Source organism: Prionailurus bengalensis, chromosome C1, assembly GCF_016509475.1.
Source record: "Prionailurus bengalensis isolate Pbe53 chromosome C1, Fcat_Pben_1.1_paternal_pri, whole genome shotgun sequence".
Lineage (NCBI taxonomy): Eukaryota > Metazoa > Chordata > Mammalia > Carnivora > Felidae > Prionailurus > Prionailurus bengalensis.
The window spans coordinates 132,219,364-132,244,440 of NC_057345.1; the positions used below are offsets into that span (position 1 = coordinate 132,219,364).

The 25,077-nt window shown below is 34.0% G+C and overlaps 1 protein-coding gene across 1 annotated transcript in view; it reads right to left on the minus strand.

Moving 5' to 3' along the window:
• LRP1B (LDL receptor related protein 1B) overlaps positions 1-25,077 on the minus strand; it is a 1,901,338-nt gene that overhangs the window by 83,079 nt on the left and 1,793,182 nt on the right. The window contains exons 80-83 of the mRNA XM_043576625.1: positions 17,175-17,291; positions 14,844-15,017; positions 13,081-13,206; positions 7,897-8,061 (exon numbers count right to left, since the gene is read on the minus strand). Coding sequence (XP_043432560.1) covers positions 7,897-8,061; positions 13,081-13,206; positions 14,844-15,017; positions 17,175-17,291 — 582 coding nt within the window. The remainder of the gene's footprint in view (positions 1-7,896; positions 8,062-13,080; positions 13,207-14,843; positions 15,018-17,174; positions 17,292-25,077) is intronic.

The window sequence follows — 25,077 nt, forward strand, 5'->3', positions numbered from 1 at the left end:
AAACCATCAAAACCTTAGAGGAGAAAGCAGGAAAAGACCTCTCTGACCTCAGCCGTAGCAATCTCTTACTCGACACATCCCCAAAGGCAAGGGAATTAAAAGCAAAAGTGAATTACTGGGATCTTATGAAGATAAAAAGCTTCTGCACAGCAAAGGAAACAACCAACAAAACTAAAAGGCAACCAACGGAATGGGAAAAGATATTCGCAAATGACATATCGGACAAAGGGCTAGTATCCAAAATCTATAAAGAGCTCACCAAACTCCACACCCGAAAAACAAATAACCCAGTGAAGAAATGGGCACAAAACATGAATAGACACTTCTCTAAAGAAGACATCCGGATGGCCAACAGGCACATGAAAAGATGTTCAGCGTCACTCCTTATCAGGGAAATACAAATCAAAACCACACTCAGGTATCACCTCACGCCAGTCAGAGTGGCCAAAATGAACAAATCAGGAGACTATAGATGCTGGAGAGGATGTGGAGAAACGGGAACCCTCTTGCACTGTTGGTGGGAATGCAAATTGGTGCAGCCCCTCTGGAAAGCATTGTGGAGGTTCCTCAGAAAATTAAAAATAGACCTACCCTATGATCCAGCAATAGCACTGCTAGGAATTTATCCAAGGGATACAGGAGTACTGATGCATAGGGCCACTTGTACCCCAATGTTCATAGCAGCACTCTCAACAATAGCCAAATTATGGAAAGAGCCTAAATGTCCATCCACTGATGAATGGATAAAGAAATTGTGGTTTATATACACAATGGAATATTATGTGGCAATGAGAAAAAATGAAATATGGCCTTTTGTAGCAACGTGGATGGAACTGGAGAGTGTGATGTTAAGTGAAATAAGCCATACAGAGAAAGACAGATACCATATGGTTTCACTCTTATGTGGATCCTGAGAAAGTTAACACGAACCCATGGGGGAGGGGAAGGAAAAAAAAAGAAAAGAGGTTAGAATGGGAGAGAGCCAAAGCATAAGAGACTGTTAAAAACTGAGAACAAACTGAGGGTTGATGGGGGGTGGGAGGGAGGAGAGGGTGGGTGATGGGTATTTAGGAGGGCACCTTTTGGGATGAGCACTGGGTGTTGTATGGAAACCAATTTGTCAATAAATTTCATAAAAAAAAATAAAAAAAATATATGATTGCCAAACCCCCCCCCCCAAAAAAGAAAATAGATACATACAGAGAAGGATCTATTTCCTTATATAGACACTTTATGTATGGATTTTTTCCATTTTGGACTCATATAGCCACTTCTTGTCCTTTTTAACTTCAAAATGCAATGTGAATTACTGGATCTTATGATGTTTCTATTTTTAATTTTTGAGGAACCTCAAAATACCATTTTCCATAGTGGTTACACTAATTTTCATTCCAACCAACAGTGCATAAGGGTTCCCTTTTCTCCATATCCTTGCTAACATTTGTTATTTCTTGTTTTTTTTGGTAGTAGCTATTCTGACTGGTGTGAGGTGGTATCTCATTGTGGTTTTGATTTGCATTTACCTGATGATTAGTGATGCAGCATTATTTATACTAGCCAATATATGGAAGTAATCTAAGTGTCTTTGGATAGATAAATAAAAATAGGATATATATGTACAATGGAAGATTATTCAGCCATGAAAAAGAATGAGATCTTGCCACTGTGATGACATGGATGGACCCAAAGGGTACTATGCTAAGTGAAAATATTCAGATAGAGAAAGAAAAATTCCATATGATCCCACTTATATATGGAATCTAAAAACCCAAACAAACATATATAAAGAGTTGACCCATAGAATAAACTGGTGGTTGCGACAGGGGAGGGGTTAGGGAATTGGCAAAATGGGTGAAGGGGAGTGGGAGGTACGGGCTACCAGTTATGGAATGAATAAGTCATGAGGATGAAAGGTACCAGCACTGGGAATATGGTCAATGATACCTTAATAGCACTGTATGGTAACAGATGGTAGCTACACTTGTGATGAGCTTAGCATAACATATAGAGTTGCCAAATCACTCAATTGTACGCATGAAATTAATGTAACAGTGTGTGCCAACCATACTTCAATAAAAATACAATACAGTACAATATGAATATTTTCCTATATTATTATATATTCCACAATTCTGGTTTTATTTATCATATAACATTCATCTTTTAGGTATGTTTTATATACTATTTGAACTCAGGTTTCTATCTCTAATTTTACATTATAAATAACAGTATATTGAACATCTTCACTTCTAAATATTTTGTTTTTTATCATTATATAATCCTTGGGATATGTTTATAAAACTGACATTAGTTAATTAAAGAACACAGAAAAATTTTAAAACTCTTGATGAGTGTTTTCAAATTACCTGCGTCAAGATTTTTACCCTGAACATTTTCTTCTTATAGTGATTTGAAGATGCTGGTTTCATGTGTGTGCGACTGGGATCCTGTGCTTTGTGCTCTCCAAACTCCTTCTCCCTCTTTTTCCTCTTATCTTCCTTTTTTCTATGTTTGCGTGTATGTGTGAGACTTGTCTTCTGTCATTTGCTCAGTATGCTTTGTTTTTTTTTCCTACTTGATTTGTCATAGCTATGTCTTTCTATGTCACATATTTGTTGACATTATATGCACTATTTTATGTTTTCGATTTTACATTTTCAACTTAATATTCTCTTGGATTCTTAAAAAAGCAAGTAGGACCAAATATCCAGCTCTCAGCATTCCCTAAATATAAACAATATTTATGTTGAGGAAGCTAGGACATCAAGCTTAATTTAAATGAAAAGTTGCTCTCATATAAGTAAAAGTGAAAGAAAAACAAAGATGGGCAGTTAAAGGTGGGCATGCGTACCCTTTATCATGATGTTAATTAGGTGGTTGTGTACTCCATGTCCTAGGTACAGATGTGACTTGAGACACATCAGTGTTCATGTTTTGTCACTACTCCCATGATGTTTTCAGGGTATCCAAAAGTTCCTAGCTTAACTGGGAGAGAGAACACTTGGAGAGAACACTTTTAGGGCAGCCAATATTTGATGGCAGTGCCATCATCTATGCCACCTTCATATTGGGGGCAGTGTCCTGAACAGAAAGAGCCTGAATGAATGAGAAAGGAAAGTCTCACCATCTACTTGCTTACAATTATAAAGTCCCTGCCTGTTGCAGGGAGACATAGTGAGAAGAATCTCCCCCCGCCCCACCCCCCACCGCCTTTCCTTACTCCTCTTTACTCCTGTTTTAGTTGTGGGGACAAAATCGTTCATTGCCCAAGTCCACAGATGTGGTTACAGAGAAGGCTCAAGCAGAGTTTTTGCTTCTTCTTTTCATATTCATTTAAGATATTCATTACAAATATTATCTATATAGAAAATTGTATTGTCACTCCTTTGCCTAGCCAGTCCTGCTCTTATGTATTTTCAAACTTCCCAAATTAAAAACTGCTTTCCCTTCTGCATAACTCCAAACTGTATGAGTGGGAATATTTGGCTATATTGCCCTAAATTTACAAACTCTCTTGCTCTATTACTCTAAATCAGCTGTGTAGAAAACCTCAATTCATTTTGATATGAACACTGAAATTTTAAATAATAGACTTATAAGAGTAAGGAAAATACCAAACAGCATCAACATACCTTAGATTATAAATATTTATAAAAGTGAAGATTAATTGTAAATATATAAATATATTTAATCAAATACCCTCATTATATCCATGATGAGAAACATTCTTAAATTATTCTTTATTTTCTATAATAGAATAATTGAAAAATTCAATTCTTTACTCTCATTTTCATTATTTTGCTCAAGGCAAACTTTATCTTAATTTCCTCCTATGAGGTCATAGAAATGAACTACATGCACCCTTGCAGATATAATCAATGTCAAACGATTTCATTTTATAGTACTTTTCTATATGAATATAGTTCATATATTTTATTTTTAGCGTTCTCTCTTTCAAAAAAAAAACAACTTAAGGAATGAGGAAAAACTCATTCCTAGATGCAAAATTTTAATTATGCCTCTCAGATGTGTGATTTTAATTAACTGGTGACATTTCCTTTGTTTAATTATTATAGTTCTATACAACTGTCATAAACTTATAAATTTTAATTAAAGCTGCCCCAAACCCTAGTCATATAGTGTCCACATAGGAATTTGCCAAAAGGCTTAACTGTAAGTAAACCAACAATGAATAAATCCATGAATTGCCCACTGGGATTTATTTAACAAATTAACATTTGTGTGGAGATAATGAGGTTCTACAGTCTATAATAGTAAACAATGTTTTTATAAACCCATATTTTTAAAAGTAAAAAATGCTTTGTAGATGACTTATTTGGATATGATATTATTATAAATAATTAGATGCTATAAGACAATAAACTTCATGGCCATATCTCAAGCTGAATTCATATAAGGACTCATTTATATAACTAATTTGAAAAATAATTTTTTTGAACATGTTACCTATGTAAATCAAGATCTAATACTCTATCTGGGTGCAAAGATAAAATACATGTACTAAGAATACAGCAAGATCTGGACAAATGATTTGAATCAAACACTAAAAGTTGTGCTGTATCCACATGTAGTTCGGGATCCATTAACAGGACAGCAAAATCAATAGAGATTTGTCCTTGTGGATCCATTGCTGGTTGAGTAGATATTCATAGTCTGGAGTACCAAACTCTTCTTGGCTTAAATATTTCTAAAGATAAATATAAGAAAATCATCTGGTTGTAACCCAGTAATTTTTATTACCTTAATGAGAAAATTAACAAATTATAAAATCTTTATGCAACTCATTTGTAAAAGAAAGCTTCTTCCCTAAAGAAAATGGTATCTGTGTTACAAAAATACAATTACAGTGTCCTAATATCCTTTTACTTCACATTAATTCAATTTTCATTTGCATATTCAATGATGGTCCCAGTATTACAGTTTCTCCCACAACAATGGAATATACTCTACCATAAGGAGTGGCTTCTCCTAGGCAGAGTGAAAATACGTAGTAAGATCTGGTGCCTTTTTATTTCAATCAACTTGCTGAATTTTTTTTCAGAATTCTATTAAGTAGTTAGAATACCTTAATTATCAATTAGTCATAAGTTAAAAATATTTGTAGACATAAAGGCAAATTTAAAGAAATAGTAATGCTTTTACTATTAGAATGCAAATCAGAAACAGTTTGGTTCCTCTGAACTCCACTGAAAATGCTTCTTCATGTGGCTCTTTTCAGTTAGCATTATGCTAAATGCTTCAAAAAATAAAAGACGCAATAGAAGCAGTGAGAATTCCCAGTAAGACAGAAATTAACTGTGTAGGGGATGTGAAGATCATATGGATTAATTTTCCATTTGACTAAATTTGCATTTATTGTAGTAGAATTAAATGTGCATAAATTGCACTCTAATAGTTGCATACTATCTTTTAGACTGATTTTTGGAATTTACAAATTATATTTTTATTATGCATTGGGGTTAATTTTTTCCCATGGGAACATGTTTTAAATATAATAGAACTAAGTAGAAAAATATGTTTTAATGTTCACTTATGCACTGTAGAAAATCCTTTTTGCAAACACAGCTATTGCATAGTTTAATAAGAATTTCAAGTATATCTTAACATGTAGTAACCTGATATTTTCAAAGCATATTATACACTGTATTACAATACCAACAAAGTAGTTATAATTTGAGATAGGAATTATGATGCTATCAGGTGTAATGATATAGTATATTGATATTTATTTTTTTAATTTAACCTAATTTAACTTAATTTAATTTTTTAAAATATTTATTTTGGGAGAGAGAGCTTGTGAGTGGACTAGGGGCAGAGAGAGAGAGAGAGGAAAGAGAGAATCCCAAGCAGGCCCCACACTGTCAGCACAGGGCCCGATGCAGGGCTCAAACCCATGAATCATGAGATTATGGTCTGAGCCAAAACCAGGAGTCAGACGCTTAACTGACTGAGCCAACCAGGTCCCCCTAATTTAATTTTCGAAAGTAAATGATGTTTAGCATTAGGCAAACTGTTTAATTAAAAAAGAACATGTAAAAGAATGAAACTGGACCATTTTCTTATACCATACACAAAAGTAAATTCAAAAGGGATTAAAGATCCAAAAGTGAGACATGAAACCATAAAAATCCTAGAGAAGAACACAAGTAGTACTCTATTTGTTATCAGCCACAGAAATTTCTTTCTAGATATGTGTCCTGAGGGCAGGGAAACAAAAGCAAAGATAAACTGTTGAGATTTCATCAAAATAGAAAAGCTTCTGCATATGAAGGAAACAATCAACAAAACTAAAAGGAAACCTACAGAATAGAAGAAGATATTTGCAAATGACATATCTGAGAAAGGTTAGTATCCAAAACTTATTGAAAATCAACATCCAGGGGTGCCTGGGTGGCTCAGTCAGTTAAGTATCTGACTCCAGATTTTGACTCAGGTCATGATCTCAGTTTGTGAGTTCAAGCCCCATGTCGTGCTCTGCATTGAAAATGTGAAGTCTGCTGGGGATTCTTTCTCTCCCTCTCTCTGTCCCTCTACTGCTTGCTCTCACTCTCTCTCACAATAAATAAACATTAAGAAAAAAAACCTTCCATATCCAAAAAATGAATAATCCAACTAAAAAATGGGCAGAACACATTCTTCCAAATAAGACATCAAGATGGACAACAGACACATGAAAACATGCTCAACATCACTGATCATCAGGAAAATACAAATCAAAATTACAATGAGATATTACCTTACACCTGTCAGAATGGCTAAAATCAATAACACAAAATACAAAGGTGTTGGTGAGGATATGGAGACAGGGTAACCCTCTTGCACTGTTGGTGAGAATGTAAACTGGTGCAGCCACTCCGGAAAACAGTTTCTCAAAAAGTTGAATATAGAACTACCCTACAATACAGCAATTGCACTACTGGATATTTCCCCAAAGAATAGAAAATTACTAATTCAAAGGGATACATGCACCCCCATGTATTATCTACAATATTATCTACAGTATTATCTACAATAGGCAGTATTATCTACACTAGGCAAATTATGAAAACAGCCCAAATGCCCATCGACTGATGAATGGATAAAGATGTAATATACACACACAATAAAATATTACTCAGCCACAAAAATAATGAAATTTTGCCATTTGCAACAACATGGATGGAGGTAGACAGTACTATGCTAAGTGAAAGAAGTCAATCCAAGAAAGATAAATACCGTATGAGTTCACTCATATGTAGAATTTAAGAAACAAAACAAAGGAGCAAAAGGGGGGAAAAGAGGGAGAGGTAAATCAAGAAAAAGCTATATCTATAAAGGACAAACTGATGGTTACCAGAGGGGAGGTGAATGGGAGGTGGAACAGGCAATGGGGATTAAGGAGGGCACTTGTTGAGATGAGCACCATGTGTTATATGGAAGTGTTGAATCACTATATTGTACACCTGAATGCTAACTAACTGGAATTTAAATAAATTTAAAAAAAATCTCTACCTTGAAATATCAAAATTAAATAAAATTAAAAAAAGAAGAGCAGATTTTGGAGACAAACATATAAGGCTTATAAAACTGGTGTTACTTAATCATTCTAAGCCAGCATCAGAATATCTATGAACACTGAGCCCTGATACATGGCAGGCGGTCAACACGTGATAATGATCAGTACCATTGCTAATTTTGTGACTAGAACTTCACTACTGAATTTAGAACAAACGCTACTGATTATGGTGAATTAACAATTATATTTAACTTGTGTTTATGTATTCTTTATTAAGACATCAGGAATTATATCTGTAACATTAAGTATTTTCTTTATGTTTTTCACATATAAGGAAAAATGCAAATTATTTTAATATACAGTGACATTCACATATTTACCCAGTGTTGATGGCATACAAGTTCCTCCATTTTGACAGTAGTTGCTACAGTGATTGACTTCACATCTGTCTCCTGAATAACTAGGCCAACAGTGACACCTCAAATCACCCTTCTCATTTAAAAGGCATCTTCCTCCATTTTCACAAGTCAGTTTGCATGAATCATCTGGTTATAAGAAGAAATGTACAAATTAGCATGCTATTCAATGGATGGCAGAGTAAAGACAATTTAAATAAATAAAAATTAAATATTAGAATCTACTTTTTTAAATAAAATTCTCCAAATAAATACCTCTACTATAAAAGTAGAAGAAAGAAAATAGTATAAACACTACCTGAAAACAGAGACATAGATGTTAACCACTGTTGAAGGTTGAATACAAATATTGAATTAACTGTTATCCTTCAGGTGTAAAGAATTATCAATCGTTTCTTATATCTATTAAAACTTTAACAAAACAAACTGAAACTTCCTAAAAATATAATATTTTATAAGCAATGCATTTTCTTTGTGATATAAGCAAACATGGCCTATTTTTAGGACTATTTGATATTTAAACAAACTAAAATATGTAGGATAAATTTAGAGTATATATACATATATATATGTATATATGTATATATATATACACATATATATATATACACACACACACACATATAATTTGTGGTCTAGAAAAACATTTAAATGAAAGTATATTCTTTGATATACATCCTTATTAACTATGTATAAACAACTTAAAACTAAAAGTCACTTAGATTTGGTAAAAGAGGTTGATAAAACAGTATCAGAAACATTTCCATATGTAACATTTCCATATGGAAAATGATTAGGCACCATCTGTCTACTTAATACATTTTGGTTGAGGATAAGAAAGGATAGTCATTCCCTTGTGTTGCAAAATTATTTTTAAAAATATGATGAGTCTGATTTATGATAAGAATTGGTTTGGAATAATTTTTCAGGTTATTTTTCTATGTGTGCTAACATGGCCTTGCTCCATTAGAAATACTGCTTTACTTAGGGCAGGCCATAATGCCCAATGGAACACAAATGATTGAGAATACTGTAAGAAGCATTCGGCTCTAGAATATGTCTTCTACTAGAGTCATGCCTCTTTTACAGTGAAGTAAGATCAAATCAAAATAGCCTGTATTCCTTATTCAAGATATATTGGCCCATACATAGTAGAAGCTTTAATGTATCACTGCAATAATCATACAAGCACCGTAAAGAACCTCAGTGACTTCAAATTAAAAAAAAAGAAGATTCAAATATCATATCCATTGTCATCAATAGAGACTATTTATCAGCTGTACTAGACAATTCTGAGACTTGCCTCATTGTAAAGCAAAGAATTGAATATAGAGGTTGAGTTCTCAAGAAAGATCTAGAATGGAATTATAGGCTTTCTTAGTTTAAAATTCACCCAAACATTTCTAATTCATTCAGCATAAAAGATCCTAATTGGAGATGTGAATGTAAACAGTGAGGATAAATATTTAAGGCATTATGATCACAGTTAAGATTATTATGTGGGGAGTTCATTTTCACCTGTAAATGTTCTAAGTGAACTACATAGATATTCAAAATCTAGGGGTGCCTGGGTGGCTCAGTCTGTTAAGCATCCGATTTCAGCTCAGGTCATGATGTCACAGTTCATGAGTTCAAGCCCCACTTTGGGCTCTGTGCTGACAGCTCAGAGGCTGAAGACTACTTCGGATTCTGTGTCTCCCTCTCTCTCTCTTCCCCTTCCCTGCTTACACTCTGTCTCTTTCTCTCAAAAATAAATAAACATTAAAAAATTAAAAAAAAAAAGCCGAAATCTCTACATGTTAGGACAAGTGCATTTCTACAATGGGCCTCGTAGGCAACAGAAATTTTAAAATATAACACTGTTTGATGAAATAGAAGTGGAGTTTCAAAACCTAACTGTAATAGTTTTATAATGAAAAAGAAGGCTGCTTTTGCCAATGACTAAATCACCCCTAGAAGCCAAGCTCCAGCAATTATAATCAACTATAGGAAAGAGCAGGTGAATACTTTTCCAAGAATGAGTAGCATTTGAATTTCAAATTTCTTACATGAAGATTAAAAATATTCAGTGTCTCATCATTTAACAATAGCAGGTAGAGAAAGACAAGTAATTATAAGGAGCAGAAAACTTGGCTGTATCAAATGTTAATGTCAGGAAAAAATTAATTGTCATTTATCTACACCAATCAATAATTCTGAAATCTCCTTATTTATATTCTTAACTGAGGTGGTCCAAGCTGTATGCTACCAAGACTCATATGCATAGAGGCCAATATGAATATTTTTAATACTCTGATTATTTAAAATGTAAAATTTTCTTTTAAATTACAAAATGAGCTTTTAGGAGGTACCTGGAATCATGTCTTTCAATCAGATCTGAAAGAGTAAAACTGAAATTTCTTAAAAAGTTTTAGATCTTTAATAAGTGCATAGTTAGACAAAGATGCTTTCTCATTCTAAACATAAAACTATAAAATTTGGTGATGTAATATAGCGAAAAACCTGCTTCATTTTCCTACCTACTTCATGATAGATTTATCTTAGAGTGCTGTGTGCCTACTTTCTGCAAAGCATTGTGTTAGGCAGTTTATATATGTCCTTTCCAGTATTTTCAGTGACTCTGGACGTGGACAATACAGGTGACATAGAGGCACTGGGGTGTGCTGTGTGACAGTTAAGAGTGTAGAATGCCTAGGTTCACCTTGGGATGACAATCAACTGAGCCTCTTCATGCTTTAGTTTCCTAATCTATAAAAATAGGGGTAATGATAATACTATCATTGGGGATCTCAGGGGAATTAAATACAATAATATACATATACTTACATGTGCTTTGCTCATAAACCTTAAAAATATTTATTATTACTACAACTAGTAGTAATATTTATTGTTAATCTAATTTTATACAGGAGAAATGGAGACTAAGGGAAGGCAGGGTCACATAAATTAGTTAAGTGATAGATCTTGGCCTAAAACAAAGCTCGACCTCAGATCTACCCCAGGCCAACCTCTTGCTGTATATTTGTTGGATTACTGGATAAATAAACGTGGATTATTAGATAAATTATTTACACTAAGCAAAGAAGAAAAAAGGAATGTTATGTAGAAGAGATATTAATGTTGAGTTATAAAGGGAAAACAGCAAAAATTATAGGCAACTTAACCATAAAAACAACACTGATAACATCTGAATCGATGTAAAAGTCACATTGGTGGCATTAGTAGAATACTTCTGTGCAGAATCTTAATCTCTCTCTGAGGGGTCTCTAATACAGGTAGACACAGTACATAGGGGGCACCTATGAGATCATTGGTTAAGAGTGTATGTGGAACTAGTAAAAATGTGGCACATCTCCTCACAAGGATAGACTGATATTTAAAAAAAATCTATTTCTGAGAGGTTAAAGAGAAATATGTGGCGACACATAGTTTACCTACGTGACCATGTCAGAGCAGCTAGTGAAAAAATGTGCCTAATAACATTTGAAAATGTTCATGTAATTCTCTTACTTGACCATCAGAGTTGAGATCACAGCTACTCTGGTTGGAAAGATAATCAGTAAAAAGAAAGGGTGCATTCTAGTGCTGGTGACAGCTTCCTTTTCAAGAACTGGCACTAAAGTACTCATCCAAAATACCAATCATGATTTACAATTAGCTCTCTGTTAAGAAAGTTCTAACCTTGCCACCCACAACAGTACTTCACACATGCTACACCCTAACTAAAATAAATGACTCACTATTTTCTTTACATGCCTTATTTTCATGACTTTTCAGTTCCTCTGTCTTAATGTTCTGATCCCTCATTCCCACTTAATCTGAATCCCATCTGTCTTTACAGACCTTGTTCTAAGGTCATATTCTACAGAAAACTGTAATTGATTCTCTAACTGGATGATCATCTGAATTCTCACAGTAGTTTTAACTCTGTCTCTTCTGTACCATGTATCTCAATTGACACAAAATCTATCTATTCATCATTTCACCTTTACATCCTCTTCAGCTTTGCATATCCGATGCTTAAAGAATAGATATTAAATGAAAGAGCTGTGATAGTTTTAGACACTTACAGTATCATAAAGGTAAAAGTCTTCCGATTGTATGTAACTCCCAGGAGACAACAATGAGAACATGATATGGGTGTAGACATGTTTACTAAGGGCAAAGGCACAGTGTTTATGTGAGGAGTTCCAACATAGAAAAATATAGCAGGTAGAAAACCCTGCTATGAAGAGATCCTAAGTGTATCTCAGTGGAAAATGTTGTGATCCTCAAGGGATTTTGGAGCCCTATATTTTTGTCTGTGTCATAAAATTTACTGAGTGTTAATTGTCTTTTCACTTAATAGCAATTTGTTTTTCCATTATGGTTAATGTCTTGATTATGAGGGAACTTAACATCAGTTTACCTGGATAATTGAGAGACATCTCTTCAATACTATTTTGGTTTTTGATTTTTGTTATTTTATTTTTTATTTTTTGCTATTTATTACTTATAAGCATCTGAAATAATGTTTCACTTTTTAAAATGTTTGCTTTAATGTTAATGTAGCTTCTAAAATATGAGTTCTAAGACTGAATAAATCTTGTCAGTTTTGTTTAAAAATTAGTCCTTAGTTTCTAAATTAGTGTTGTGTTTTGCTCATAGGCCCTCAAAATATTTATTAGTATTATTAGTAGTATGTATTGTGAATCAAATTTTACACGGAAGAGACTACGACTTCATTTCTTATCCTCAGTTTGTAAATTAGCGTTTGGTGCATGGAAGTTGTTCACCATGAATCTGATGAATGAATAAACCTTAAAATGGCTTGGTTTAACCTTATAACAAAATGGCATCCAGGAAAATATCATAATCCTCGCTGGTAAAAGAGCTATATAAAAGTATCTTGATTTGGCATTTGACTTCAAAGTTCTTAATCTAGTCTTAAATGTATAGCAAGTGCTCCATGCAGCTCTGTGAATAAATGAGGAATAAATTGATAGAAAGTCATCATCAGAGAGAGTAGTTTACATAGGCATTCGAGAACCAATGATATGAAGGCACCTATACTGATGATTGACTAGCTAATTCTGTTCAGTTTCAATAGCTGTGAAAATTTATCATACAAATTAATTCATTATTTACAGAATAATAAAGTTTACCTACCTAACAGGCTGTCATCATTGCAAGTACCATTGATCAAGTACTTTCCTTCTGGGCACACACAGGTGGCTCCAAAAGGATTCAGCAAACACAGGAAGTCACACACTAAGTCCAAGCATGGATTGGGTACTGATTAAAACAAAAGAAAACAAAGACATTCATAACTATAAGTACAATAGGCTTCAAAAATGTAAAATTTAACAAGATGAAAGGATGCAGTAGCAATGTTGAAAAGACATCCTATCAAATTGCTTTTGGGTGTATGTCCTTTCAGTGTTACCATTCTCCTTTATACGTAAAGAGAAAGTGTTAACCAACATCCATCATTAACAGGAAATTTACACTGATTTACATTTCTTCTCTCCCAAGAGAGGAGAAAGTATTCAAATATATGCTTTGTCACTCTTCCATCTGACGTATTTTTGGTAAAAGAGTTGCTCTGAGATACCGAAGTACAGTTTGGGTCTATGTAAAACAAATCCAGCCAACTGAAGTCTTGAGGGACCTAATCCTCATTTTAGATAGCTTCAGAACTGCTGAACAGACAGAAACAACTTCCCCCTCGTACTTACAAAGACTTATAACCCATATGTACTTGTTCAAAACACAAACAGAGGATATGGCTTTTTTTTTCCTAAACACCACATTTAACATGGTTTCCTTTACATCAGGTTGGAGTTTATGTGCATGTAAATGTCTGCCACATTTATTTTTGTCTAAATGTCTCACCAATTAGCATCTTCTGCAGTCATAACTTACTCCACAGCTCTCTTTAGAGGATCTGTCGTTAGAATGACTATAAAAATGGCTTTCACTCTGTTAGAACCACTACTCAAACACCTATTATACTTAGGGCAGAGTTTTATTTGTTTATGTAGTTTTTACGAAGGTGGTAATATTTGACTATGAATAAGAATCAAACAGAACTAGAGGATGATAGAGAGTGTACTCATATTAACCTTGGAATTAAATATGTCAGATCACAGGTAAAAAGCAATAAAACCTTGGATAGCATTTCAGAAAGTTCTTAGGGGGCTATGTACTATTTTAATCTGTTTCTAGAACTGATTTAGATAATTACCAATTGTTGCCTTTCCAGATAATTGTACCAAATGAGGTAAATATCTTTTTATTTGCCATAAACATTATCAACAAATCTTACACAGTTTCTTGAAGTGTAAACTCATACATAAAGACATTATTTCAGCCACTTTTTTTTTCTACTTTGTGCTTCAATATATTTGGTAGTTGTGTTTGGAACATATCTTTCAAGATAATTACATCAACCATTTGCCTATTCCTTTCTAGGAGGGAAAGTAACAATAAAAAAGTCACAATCAGAGAAAATATAACCCTTGAAAGCAGTACCCCTAGGATAATTTTAAAGATGGAATGTTGATGTTATGATTGTTATTGGTTATCAGTAACAAGAGTCAAAATGGCTAATGATGTATTTCACTACTTGCATGGTTTATATATAGACTCACAGGTTTTATTATGACTTTTAGAAAAATAGAAGGAAACTTTTGTTTTAAATAACCAAGTCAATTCTAATTTCAAGGAAACACAGTCCAACACAAAATAAACTTTTGTACCATTTACATCTTCACTGTGGTGATTTAAAACATTTAGTGATTTCAAAATTAAAGTTACTTAACTCTTGGGATTAAGACATTAAAAGAGTTAAAATATTTTAAAATACTGTCTTCTGAGAGTCATATGGAAAAAAATTCACCAATATCAAAAACAGTATAAAATATACTTACAGTCTAGCTGTTTATAGCGATGAGATATCAAAACACCTTTCGTTTTATCAACATCTAAAGCTAGGTACTCTACTGAACCATGGCCAAATTTTTGTACTCGAAATACACCATTTTTAGGTCCTGCTCCATATATATAATCTTCAAAGATATCAATCCTATGTGGATGTAACAAGCCTAGAATTTTTAAAAGATAGAGTTATAAAAGTTGCAATGTAAATAAATGCTTGGACTTAACACCAATTTTATTTAAGATCATGTAGAAAATCTTATACTGTGGTTTAAAAAAATTTCAGAATTATAATGTTTTTACTATTAGCTGAAAAGTTGTCATAATTAATTTCTTTGCAGTAGGAATATATGAGATACTAAACACATCACTCACAACATAAAAAAACATTTCTATCATCACTTTAACCATCTGCAGCCCCACAAAGCATTTGCTGGGGGCTTACTATATGCAGAGTCATCTCTCTGTACAGTTTGCTGACAAAAGAAAAGCTACAGGCCAGCCTTATCCATTGTACACAATTAGGAAGCTCACAAAATTCTGAATTTGTGTTCTAGATCAACTTAATGATCAAATTAGATTGCCTGAATGACAAAAAGAAAAGAAGAGAAAAAGGCATTACTATTGTTGCTTTGAAATGGGATCAAGAAAAGAACCTGGCAAATAGCAATGGTGCACATGACGAGTGTGGCTAACAATAATAGAGGCCATCATTTTTCCCATTGTAAGAAATAACTGTTACTTTAAGAGGTTTTATGAAAAGAATAATTAATCTAACTTTTGATACTGAAATTTATAACAAGCAAAATGACATTTATATTTTAATTATTATCTAGAGGCTGTAAAACATAAAATGCTTTTTTAAAAACTTATATATGCTACTTCAATGTACTTAAGCTGAAAAGGTCAACTTTATTGTAATCAGGTGTAATATGGAATTTTTTTGTCTGTCTAGGGCTATCATAGAAAAAACACACATTAGGCAAAGGCACAATGAAAGTTCAATTTAATTATTTTTCTTTCAACTTCTCTGCTTTTGTTAAAAAAAAAACAAGAAGCAGAGCTATATTCAGTATATGTAATATATACATATAAAAACTTCAAGTCCAGGGGCGCCTGGGTGGCGCAGTCGGTTAAGCGTCCGACTTCAGCCAGGTCACGATCTCTCGGTCCGTAAGTTCGAGCCCCGCGTCGGGCTCTGGGCTGATGGCTCAGAGCCTGGAGCCTGTTTCCGATTCTGTGTCTCCCTCTCTCTCTGCCCCTCCCCCGTTCATGCTCTGTCTCTCTCTGTCCCAAAAATAAATAAACGTTGAAAAAAAAAATTAAAAAAAAAACAAAAAACAAACTTCAAGTCCATATGATAAACAATTTGTGGTAAATAAGAGAAGAAGTTGTGGTGGAGAAGGGAAAAATAAACCAGAAGGGAAAGAAATTAAATTCACCAGAAAGAACTGAGGTTGCCGGGCAAAGAAAGTGGGAGGAAAAAAAAAGAATAAAATATAGGAGGTAGTCACAGAGGCGGGAATAAGAAAGGGTACCACAAAAGAAGAGCACGGGTAGATTCTGCACTCACTGGAGGTAGAGGTAAGTTATTTTTACACACTGCTTTTCTCTTGAATGCAATAATTGTTACAGTGATGCTTTATTATATACAATCATTCATTTTTAAAAGGCATTTTATTTTAATTCTTTTTTGAGAGAGAGGGTGCAAGTGAGAGAGGGGCAGACAGAGAAAGACTCCCACAAGGGGGAGAGAGAGAGAGAGAGAGAGAGAAAGAGAGAGAGAGAGAGAGAGAGAGAGAGAGAGAGAGAGAGAGAGACAGAAGAAGTGGAGCTCCCCCTGGGCTCAAGTTCACCCAAAGTGGGGCACAAGCTCACCTGATGTGGGATTCGAACATACAAACTGTGAGATCATTACCTGAGTCAAAGTCAGAGGCTTAACGATTAAGCCACCCAGGTGCCCTACAATAATTCATTTCTGCTTGCTGTCACTGCAATTTGAAATAAAAACTTGTGTTCAGAGGCACTAATGTTGATTAACTCAAGTGTTCTGCACAGAATGTAATATCTACAGAAGGAACAGAATGAGTATTTTCTGAATCTGAGAAGCAATGGACCATGTTTGTCCTAAGCTAAGTTTTTCTGGCCTGGCCTCTTTGTTCTTCTACCGGGAATAAAAGTTTTAATCCATAGTAAGAGCAACAATTTGTAAGGAAAAAGAAATTGAGGAAACTCAGAACGTAAACCTTTCATATTTATATTTACATATCAGTACTTAATATACTCAATAATAATTAAAGACAAAACAAAAGCACTTCACAAACCTTGTTTGCTGCTGACAGAGACTACTGAATCAGAGCCATCATACAGAACACTGCCAATAACAGAAAGCTCAAGGTCAGCCCAGTATATTCGTTCACTAAAATGATCCACAGCCAGACCTACAAAATCAATACATAAGGATAAATAAACAAAAATAAATGTGAAATTATTTAAAATCATATTCTGCTTCTTAAAATATAATTATGATGGATATTTTTCTTCATATATCAAAGAAATTACCCAGTATATATTATGGTACTGTAGAAATTAGAAAAAAAATGAATAACTAATCTTTATCTGAATTAAATGTGGATAGCTTACCTAGAATTTAATTGGCTATAGTAAAAATTTTCCTTCCTATATGAAAAGTTACCCTAAATATCCTTCATTTCCACACTTACTGGTTTCCTAATTATGGATATTTTCTAAAAAAAAACCTTTTCCATATTTTAGTTTTTATCTTTTTAGTATATACAGAATTAACTAATCATTTAAACCACTTATCTAACCTTTATTTAAAATAACTCAGGGTGTGGGGCTCCTGGGTTGCTCAGTCGGTCAATCACCTGACTTTGGCTCAGGTCATGATTTGTTAGTTCAAGCCCCAGGTTGGTCCCAGGCTCAGAGCCTGGAGCCTGCTTTGAATTCTATGTCTCCCTCTCTCTCTGCCCCTGCCTCTCTCTCTCTCAAAAATAAATAGACATTAATTTTTTTAATTTAAAATAATTCAGTGTAATTAGTTATATTTTGGATATCTTCATGAAGGTATGTTTCTCAAATATAAAAGGTTCATGGGCTTAATCATAAGACATTTTCACCCATTAGGAGTTGGCCTATGGTATTGTGAGACACCTGTGTGCATACTAAAGTTTAAACTGACTAAAGATTGATGGTTATAGTAGAGAAGAATGAATGACAAATTCCGTAATTAAGGTTCTAGTTGTGCTTACACTTTTTCACTCGAATCATTAATTTTCTTTGGGACTGCTTGTCTTTATTTTTATCATCAGTATCTGTTAGTGAATAACAATCGACTAAAATAAGATGTGGTAAAGAATAATGTTTTTTCTACTTATTCAGGTTTTTGTTTTTTTATTTCATAATGTTACTGGAGTCCAGACAGTATCCTCTTGCAAAAATATCATCGACAGAATGCTTTCTGTCTTAAGTAAACTTCCTTCAATATAGAAAAGTAAGATCTATATACAGTTAGTCTTCACTGTTATAGATATTTAATTTTTGTGACTAGTCTGTATATATGATGTATTACATTATAAAAACTGTACAATGAAACTAAAATGCCTTTGGCAGCTGAAAGTTAGATAGCTTTCTCAATCAGAACATTCAATAAATAACTGAGATACACTTCAATGGCAACAAAACTGAATGAAAGGTATTGTTGAATTTGTGTTAATTGGATTCCTCTGTAGACAGTCCAAGATTTAACAGAGTGAAAAATAAACAAATAAACTCATGGTGAAGATAATTCAAGAATATTTTTTTAGTTGTTTGTAGATCTAGCCTGAATATAATCAAATCAAATATAAATATTGCTTCTTGAGTATAATATAAAGATGTACTATGCCCAATCAGTCTTTAAGAAATGACTTAGCAATTAAAACAAGAGGCCCATGTTTTACTAGTTTCTACTCAATGATTAATTTGCTATTTGGAGTCATGTTGGAAGTTATGATTTTGCTTCTTCATGTATAACTATGGGCGACATGAACCATAAAATGACCCAGTTTCCTTCTGCTACCATTATATTTCAGAACAGTTGTCTAAGAAGGGTTGAAAAGACTTTTTTCTTTCTCTTTCACCAATGTGATACAATAAAGAAGTAGATTTTAAAAAGCTGTCCCCAAAATTGTCCTTCACTTTTGGATATTAAATTTGTTAATATCCAATTTGTTAACTGTGGGAAAGACAACAAAGGGTGTGTAATACAGTCTAATTACCAATATTATTGTTTCAGATTCAACAGCAGTAAGACAGTTTTCAAAAGTATCGTATATTGCATTGTTAGTCTAGGCTTGTCCAAGACAAACCCATCTTTATCAGCTCTGGTCACATATTGTGCTATTGGATGGAATTATATCTAGATAAAAATTATATAACAAAGCTTTCAGATGAGTGGGATTTATATTCCAAAAAATCCACAAATCGATGATTTTGATTTTTCCTTAAGCCCTTTAATAAAAGAGATAGTCTTTTAAATTAAAAAGTTAATAAAGGAATCAACTAACTTTTCTTGTTATAGACATGAGAGTGAAGTTTATATGAAAGAACAAGTTCATTTCTATCTTTAAAATATCACATCTCCTTTTTGTCTTTAATAAAGTACTGATAATAAAACAGAAAAAAAATCAATTCCCAAGAAAGTCATTTTTATCTGAACTGGGAATGATGGATATTTGCAACCAAGTCTGTGTAAGTACAGAAAATTTAGAATAAAATGTCACTTTGCTCTAATCAAGTATTATGGAATCACAATTTGGAAGGCTTTTAAAAGATAAAGACATGGGCTCACTAAGTTTTAGGAAGATATGATAAAGGCCCTATTCATATAGTCATTTTCTTAACTTCTTCCATGATATCAAGACTATTATTACATTTTAGGGATTTTTGAATCTCACTTTTGTTGAACTCTGAAAATTTCCAAGACCCTCCCACTAGTTCCTCTATATCCACTATGGTCTTAAAAAAAAAGAAAGAAAGAAAAGAAAAAGAAAATGGAAATGGTCAAAGCTAAATCTTATGAGAACCGACAATACCAATGGGATATTTGAGAAGACTTGAAGAAAGTAATAAATTAAAATCACTGTGTTCTCAGAAATAGAGAAAAAGATTACATACATTCTGCGTTAAAGGAAAGTCAACATTTGTAAGTTAGTACTAACCAGCAAGCGTGCACTACCATATTCTTGATTTAAGAGGTGATAAAAAGGGTCCAAAAACTGAAAATATTTACCACTATGTGAAATTTATTTTTTAATTGTTAAAACTATTTTTTGAGATAGATTGCTTACTTCCAGTCTTAGATTCCGAACTAAAGTTACAAACACATGTGAGCGCGTGCACGCGCGCGCGCGCACACACACACACACACCCTTATCTGAGTGTGAGTAAATAAATGCATCAAGGAATTCCAAAATAGTCCTAAGTTCTATCCATTTTATTTAATTAGATACCTTTTGTTGTATAATAGAAAATAATTTACAGATTGAATGAATAATTATAACTAGTTCAGGGCTAGTATATAATTCTTTAATTTCTCAGAAACTGTCATGATTTGGGGGAAGCTAAAGGCAACATAAATAAGCTTCTAGGTATCAAATAATATGTATCTAAATAAAAAACATGTAATCTTATATGCCTTCTTACTGGAGGGAGAGCTGGAAAGTATCCTCCCTGACACATCATTCATTAACCCAATATATATTCATAAGACACCTCCCTTGTACTATATACTGTCAGGTACTAGGTATGTAGCAAAGAACAAAACGGATCATGTTCCTACTCTCATGGAGTATGAAGTTCAACTACCACACAACTGACTGAATCAGAAGATAGATTATGTCCTTTGTTGTTAATATTGTGCCTAATAAAATAAGACAAGTGTGTTGTTTGTTAAAAGAGGCCATAAAACCATACCATGGGTTAGAATGTTAAAAATTGCAGGCATTCATCTCTTCATTCATTCAATACATAATTATTCTTAAGCACACACTAATTACGGACACTGTAATATTCTTCAATGTGCATAGGAATACCGGTAATAATTTTGATTTAAGTTGTTTGTGGTCTGATTGGGTGGGTACACAGAATATACATTAAAGAGTTCACGTTCTACTGTATCATTAAAGTAGTAGATGATGAAGTATCAACTATGGAGATAACGAGTGCTATGAAAGCCCAAAGAATTGAAGTATTCCCATCATGATTTTGTAAAGTATGTAATGGTAGGGCTGGTAGTGAGCAAATATAGGTCTAGCTAAGTGGTGGGCTAACTGTTAAATTGGATTGTACAATTCTAACCCTGGAATACACAGGGGTTACCTAAAGGGATAGAGATAAGCTCACATCTATTCTATTGCTGTTCAATCCTGCAGATATCCTGTGTACCCTATTAAAGTACAGATAAGAACAAATGTACTACATCTCAGTGCATGCATTCATTCATAGATTCATAAAGGAAAGGTAGCATTTCCAATAAACCCAAAATGTAAAGAACAACATGTTGCACTTGGAAGGTAACAGAGGTATTATTACAGTTACTGATTTCAATATAATAACCTTGGAGTCAGGGCAAATATTTAGAAACATATGCCAAGAAAAAAAGAGAGAGAAAAAACAGGCACAAACAAGTCTTGAGATGTTTCTGGGAAGACATAAATAATGAACTTACTTCCACAGAGGAATGCCTCTCTCCATATAATGTGTACATATACATATAGATGCAGAACAATGACTTACTGCCAACTTTTCATTATACCTTTCTAGTAATATGCTGTTTATGAAACCTAATTATCTATTATTTCCTAAAGATCTCATGAGATTTGTTCTTGATTCCTTTTTATATCAATAACATTTAGCATGACAATACTCAAGAGTTATTAATCCCTGTAAAGATAACATTTGAGATGTTTCTGCCTGACGGAATAAAATCCTGCCTATGAATACAAAACCAGCAATTCCAATATTAAGAAAGCCACTTATGAAGCAGGTGGGCATGAAATAAAGTAATAGGTTTTTATATGTGGCTTGTGGATTTTTAAAAATCTTACAGAATTCAAATTGATATGCCATAAGAAAATGAATCAAATTAACAAAATATACTAAATGACATTTTTAAATGAATAAAAATAATTATCAGTGTTAGGAAGTTATGATGGATGTTACATAGAATACATATATAAGGTTTTAGCATATATTTGCTTTAAGTGTATTTATTTATTTTGAGAGAGAGGGAGACAGAGAGGGAGAAAGAGAATCCCAAGCAGGCTCTGTGCCATCAGCACAGAGCCCCACACAGGGCTCGATCTCATGAATCCTGAGATCATGACCTAAGATGAAATCAAGAGCTAGATGCTTAACCGACTGAGCCACCCAGCACCCCTAGCATATGATTGTTTTTATAATTATTCTTAGCCTCTTAGATATTCAGGGAATTATATTCATCAATTTACATTGATTTACATCTGATTTAAATTGTTATGAATTCTCTATAAGGTAGATATTATCATATACATTTTACAAATGAGAAATTTGATGCTCAAAACTTTATGCAGGCTGCTCAGTTTTAACTCAAGCCTATATAAATGGTGGACTTAAGTTCTTTCTGCTGCTTTATATTTTCTTTGTGCAAGTCATTATAGTATGCCCAATAAGGTGTACCATATTTCTTTTGAGACTCTTCCTGCAGCTTTTGTGATTCTGAATCCCGTTGTTTTGCTCCAGTTGCACAAACATCTTTGCAGTCTTCAGTTCTGACTGTGACTCTTCTAAATATAAGCATCTCACAAAATTCTACCCTAGGAAGACGCTTTTTTTCCCTCTCTTGTTCATCTGAACAACCCCAGCAACTTTAATTATCAGCTTTCTCTGCTAATTCCCCAAACTCCAGCTTTAAGCTGTAGAACTAAAATTTTCAGTTATCTGTGAGATATCTCCATCTGACTGATTCACCTGGGGCCATAACCACACCTGCAACATTTGCCGGTAATTGACAGCAACACACAGTCTGTTCAAGTGCCACCTTCTCAAAGTTCTACTCTAAAGACCTACTAATGTCACACTGCAAACTTGCCTCCACCATTTCTGACCCTTCTTACTCTATTTTCACTCTTTTTTTTCCATAGCACTAAACACCTCACAACTTTATAATTTCCTTTTTAAAATATGGTTTTGCCTCATAACCACTAGAAGAATAGGGATCTGTATGTTCACTCCTGTATTCCAAATTCCTAAAATTATCTCTGACACACAGTAGGCACACACAAAAAATTAGTTGAATGAGTGAGTAAACAGCTTTCAAGAGTCTACTCCTGTTAAGTGGGGCAGAGGTTTTCAAAGCAGACTTACTGAGAAGAAAACTCACGCATGCCCAATCACATGGAGTCGAAAGCCTCACACCAACTTCTTTCTTGATATGTCTCTGATGTCTGATTAGAGCTGGTTATCTACTTAACATGAAGCAATGGTATTTGTCTTGGTCTCCGAGATCCTGCCTAGGCTGACCCCTACCCATCTCTCTAATCCTTGTCTCATGCTATTTTCCAATTTGTTTACTATGCTCTTTGGCTTTCCTACCTTCAGGTCTCTGTCCCATTCTTTGCTTCGTGTTGCAACATCATCCCATTTTTTCCTACCCCTTCACATAGTTTAGCAATTAATCTTAACAATCAGCACCTTGGAAAGCCTTTCCTCTCCACTATAATTAAAGTGACACCTGCTGCATGGTGCACCCCCTCCTATCAGATGTGCACACACACTGTTTGGTTTTTGTTTTTATGGTCCCCCATATTAGAATTTAAGCTCTGTGAGTGTAGGGATCCATATATCCCATATAATATATCTGATTACCTATAGTATCTGGCATATAGTGAGCATCCAATTTTTTTAATGTTTATTTATTTATTTTTGAGAGAGTGTGCATACACACATACACACATACACTCACACACACACACACACACACACACACACACACAAGTTAGGGAAGGGCAGAGAGAAGGAAAGCAAGAATTTCAAGCAGGTTTCATGCTGTCTACACAGAGCCTGATGGTGGGGCTCAATCCCATGTACCATGAGATCATGACCTGGGACAAAATCAAAAGTTGGATGCTCAACCAACTGATAAACCCAGGCACCCCGAGCATCCAATATTTTTTAATTTAAGGAGGAATAGATGAAGAAAGGAAATAAGAAGATGTTTAATTTATTGAATTTTAACCTCTCTTTGAGATATTTCTTATCTCTACCTCTATTCTCATATGTATTTCATAAATTCTATGGTTACTCTGCTTTCCCTTCTGTATGCATTCTCCCCTTCTCACCTGTTACCATTCTAGTTGTGCTACTCTCTGCTCTCATTAGGACCATTCAATGGATTTTTAGCTGGTCTCTTAGCTCTCTATCTATTCACTCCATTGGCACAATGATACCAAAGCAAGAAGACCTACCTTATTCACATCACTACTTGAATCAAAATTGTACAGTGGTTTATTATTGACTAAAAAATCACCTCAAAATACTTTGGTATTTAAAGCTCTCTATTCTCGGTTCATGTTACATTACCTATCCCATCCCCTTCTAGGTGATTCATGACTTCAAATATCATAGAACATACCATGTGCTTCACATTGCAGCCCCTGGCTCAGAGTGCTATGTCATTTAATAAATAAGACAATATCATAAGTTAGTCATAATCCCCCCTTGGTTTGTTAATGGTAAAAATCGAACTTTGAAGATAGTAAGTTCCTTTCTGAGATCTCACAGGTGGTACATAATCCCCTGGGATCAACACCGGTATATTTGACTTAAAAGAACACCTTTATAAAAACTATACCGTGGTGAGTTATCTGTCCACCTTTCAAATGTCTACCTATCCTTCAAGCAAGTGTTTAAATGACACCTTTCACATAGTTTTCCAGTATTAGATACAATTTCTCTTGCCTTTGCACTCCCATGATATCATAAGGCATGTAACAATTCTCTCATTGTGCCAAAACTTCAAACTTTAAAACTTTAGTGCATGCCTCATTTTTTCCCCTTAAATATCAACTCCATGAGAAAAGGGAGTATGCCATGTTCATCACTAAACTACCCATAGTGCTGGGCAGAGTGGTCACCACATGAAAAATGTTCATTTGCACTTCACCCACTGTAGGGGATGCTGTGGTG